This window comes from Cibotium barometz, chromosome 36 (assembly GCF_041138505.1).
Source record: "Cibotium barometz isolate CiBa-2024 chromosome 36, ASM4113850v1, whole genome shotgun sequence".
NCBI lineage: Eukaryota > Viridiplantae > Streptophyta > Polypodiopsida > Cyatheales > Cibotiaceae > Cibotium > Cibotium barometz.
Window position 1 is genome coordinate 20,515,720 of NC_141081.1, and position 4,147 is coordinate 20,519,866.

Below are 4,147 nucleotides of genomic sequence, written 5' to 3' on the forward strand. Positions count from 1 at the left end.
TCAACACATATGAACATATGGTCCTAACCTGAGCGCATTAATCTCCGTTTCGGCATCATCAACCATAAAGGCTCCGGGCTCCCATGATTTATGAAAGTCAAGCATATTATCTCTAAACTTGCTTAACCAAGTGCAAGTACACTCAAATGTAGCTGAAGATGTAAGCACCCAAGCAATGGGCACACCATTGCGATGACCATCAAAAACAAGGATTGTATACAAATGAAACTGTTCATGTGTTTTAAAGGAAAGTGAGAATGTGAACAAGAAGTAAAATATGAACATTTATTATAACTTAAGAGAATGTGAACAAGAGTAAAAATGATAATTCATTACACCACATACCTTATATTTGTTTGTGCCAAAGGTGGCATCCATCGCAAGAAGGTTCCCATTTCCGAACTTCTTGCACATCTCCCTTTGCCATGGTGATTGTATTCCAAGGATAAATTCCTTGGAATGTTCCACATCTTGCTCCTGGTAGATAAAGGTGCTTGATTGATTCTCATGACACCATCTCTTGGTGCTTTTCGCATCATCTGTGTGTAGCTGGTACTGATCAATAGCCAGCTTGCTAGATATATTCATGATGTCACGAATAGAAAAAAAGTCATCCCTAACCATAGTAATTGTAGGTTCATGACTTTGGCTTGAATGCAATGCTTGGACATGCATTTCCAACACTTGATGTGGAGAGAAACCACGATATAGCATGCTTGAAACCCATAGTTTCTTTTGCATTGAGATCCACAGAGAGAACTTCAAAGAGGGATCAACAAATCTTATACCATGACAAACCTCATCATTTGCATTTGTGTGGTATGGATGTATATAAGAGATTATGGCCACCCCTGGATCTTGTGCGAGCCTCTTGACACTAAAATGACATTTGCATCCACGCTTTCGCTTGCCCTTTGTGATGGGAGGGCGCCTTTTCTTACATGGCTTCTTTGCAGTTGGCTGTGGCAACTCTTTTATTTCACTACGCTCCTCCACCTCAACATCATCTTCGCTACTAGTGTCCTTGCATTCATTGAGCTGGGTAATTTCGACATCTTTGCCATCCGCAATGTTAGATTGCATTGGTGCTTTAGTGCCAGCAGGACCAAAACCACACCAAAAGCTAAACAAAACAAAGAAGTAACGATAAACATTTAATTGTATGTGTGTGTGATGATTAATTCATGGATTAGACAAACTAAAACAAATACACACTTACACTATCTTCTCAATCCATGATTCATGTGCAATCTTTGTAAGATTGGAGGCATCTCGGTGATGGTGGCTATATTTTTTGAAAGAAGTCGGAAAGTTTGCATTGTCAGCTTCTCCTTTTACAAAATCGGCAACACGGTTCCAAGGGATGTTAGCTTCGCGTACAAATTTGTATTTTGAACGATTGTCATATGAGTGCACCCAACACAATGCTGTCGAATCGAAGACACCGATGTGGGGCATTTGAGAACTCATGGCATTCTCTAAGCTTCAGTTTTGGAGAGACATGATTAACCCTTTAAAAAACCTGAACCTGCTGAACCAGAGGTAGTGCAAAGATACAACAATTAAGTAAGGAAGAGTGGGAGAAAAAGAGAAAAAGAACCATGCTAATCAATAATTCTTGCTTAATCTGTGCTCATCATCAAATTTCCCTAATCTTGATTAGTGATGAGTAGTCATTTGTTCAATGAAGTGGTGGAGAACTTCTCGTAGAAGAATTTATGGTTGTCTATCATAAGTTTTTCCGTACTATCCATAGACAACTGGACAAGCGCAGAGCATAAATAAAGTTATATGCATTATGCTCTCAAAAACACAGTTGATGCCTCTAGGATTGATTGGGAACTTAAACTTGAACTTAAACAAGCAAATATTCATAAACGCACCAGCTGAAGATCACCACATTGCTGCTGATTTGGCGCCTTTCACATCCAGGAGATGGTCAACGACGAGGAACTGGCGGGCAAATTGAGCGGTCCGGCTGTGCAATACATGATAGTGAACCAAAGGGATGCAATGACTTCAATACAGGAATGTAAGCTCTCCTCGGTTCTTTAATGAGCTCTAGTTTTACTTATGCTGTTGATTAATTGGTATGTGGAAATTTACTATTCTCGCCTGCAAAGCTTTGCTGTAAATGGTGCCAGGAAACTTGATAGGCAGACTTAGAACGCCAGCTTTGTACAGCTTGAAACACTGTTGCTTTTGCTCGATCTCACTTTGATCCAAGCTTAGTATGAGCTTACACAGCACACAAAAGGTGAACTGCATATGCATATTGCCCAGAGCAATCCTCATCTTCGTTATCATCATCGAACATCAAATGGCGCAGCAGCAATATAGCATAGCAAAACAGAAACAAAGACTCACATTATTCACCTCCTCATGGAACTTGAAGGAAGCAACGTCACCCCAAGAGCCAATCGCCCCCTACTTCGGCCGGAGCTGCAGGACTGAGATCTTGTAATGGCTTAGGCCAACAACCACGCAAAGCTCGAAGATGTTGGTCCCCTGAATTGCATCAACGCTTCTTGCTTGCTCTGCATCACCTCGGAGTCGAAGGTGAAACAGGTCCGGCTGTGGTAGGTCTGGCTATGGTAGCGGAATGAAACAGGAGCCATTAAAGCAGACGTGGTGGCATTGATGATGCTGGCAGAGATAATTTGGCGGTTGAAAAAATCGGGTAAAATCGGTCTGGCCGGTGTTGATTGCCAGCGTGGCATATCAGCCACGCAGGCGCCAAATCACCCGCCAGACCGATATCTAGTGAGACCCACATTGCTCCAGGTACGTATAATCTTTGTTCTTTACTTGGTCTTCATCGAGGCAGCTTTGCAGTGTGCACTTGTCATCTCGAGTGGGTGGTGGTGGTTCATTACATAATAAAAAGGGGAGTCAAGATAAGTCTTGGCTTTGTTTAATACACATGCTATCTCTCACTCCAACACTTACGTTTAAATAATATGTTGTGTGTATTTCCTGACACCTCTAGCAAGGCCACTTGTGATCCTTCACTTCTTTTGCCATGACAAGCATGCCATTGCTCTTCAATTCGTTGTTTATCTCCATGTTTCTTTTTAAATTCTTTTCTTCTTCAAAGTAGTTGATTGCCTTCATGTCTCTAATCTCCAGAATATGGGTTCAAACCAAATCCTAGTACCAAGGCATGCAGATGTTTACAGCTTTGCAGTGGTGATGCTTGAAGTCCTAACCGGTAAGAGACCAACATGCAATGAAATATTAGAGGAAGGTCACACATTCTTGTCTTGGGTGAGATCTGCCTACCCAGACAAAGTGTTCACCATTCTCAACACCCCAAATCTCTCACCCAACATTGCATCACAACTAGTTCATGCGGCGCTCTTGTGCAGGCAAGATTCACCCATCGACCGCCCCACAATGCTTGACATATGTCGCATCTTGATGGGTCATCACAATGCAAACTCTCATGAATATCCCAACCTGATCTTGCCAAATGCATTAGAGCTTAATGCATCTCGTAATTCTACACAAGATGAATAATATCATAAGCCTACACCCTTTGTAGCTCTTTCATGTTGTCCTTCAAATAATGCACAATTATGTTCCATGGTTATTGCTACATCCTTGACAAACCCTATTGTCATAATCATTATCGAGAGTGTGACTCTTAGGACCATCCTTTGTAAAAAGGGTCAACTATTGCTAGTAAAAGGGGTTACTGCTCCATCCTTGCCAACCCTATTGTCATAATGATTATGGTGAGTGTGACTCCTAGGGACAATTCTTTTGTAAAAAGGGTCAACTATTGCTAGTAAATATAATAATAACCCATGTTACTGCTCCATCCTTGCCAACCCTATTGTCATAATAATGATTATGGTGAGTGTGACTCCTAAGGACAATTCTTTTGTAAAAAGGGTCAACTATTGCTAGTAAATATAATAATAACCCATGTTCTATCACATTTGGCCTTATTCTACAAAATAGCATTTTTTCTCACCCTGCTTGTGAGGTAATTATTCATAATGCCAAAAAATGGCACTATAGCGTATTTTACTGGCCAAAATCAAAGAAAACATGCTATTGATTTTTATGGTTTAAAGAATGATTTTTTTATAGATTTTAGTTATGAAAACCTATTGAACTAAACATTTATCCTTATTTTGAT

General features: G+C 40.6%; 1 protein-coding gene across 1 annotated transcript; it reads right to left on the reverse strand.

The window, feature by feature from the left end:
* Positions 1 to 1,470, reverse strand: LOC147617601 (uncharacterized). Its single transcript, XM_086775465.1, has 5 exons — positions 1,220 to 1,470; positions 942 to 1,123; positions 702 to 759; positions 346 to 616; positions 1 to 228 (listed from the first exon to the last, which is right to left on the reverse strand). The coding sequence occupies exons 1-5, from the start codon at positions 1,468 to 1,470 to the stop codon at positions 1 to 3; spliced, it is 990 nt and encodes a 329-aa protein (XP_086631591.1).
* Positions 1,471 to 4,147: the final 2,677 nt, after the last annotated feature.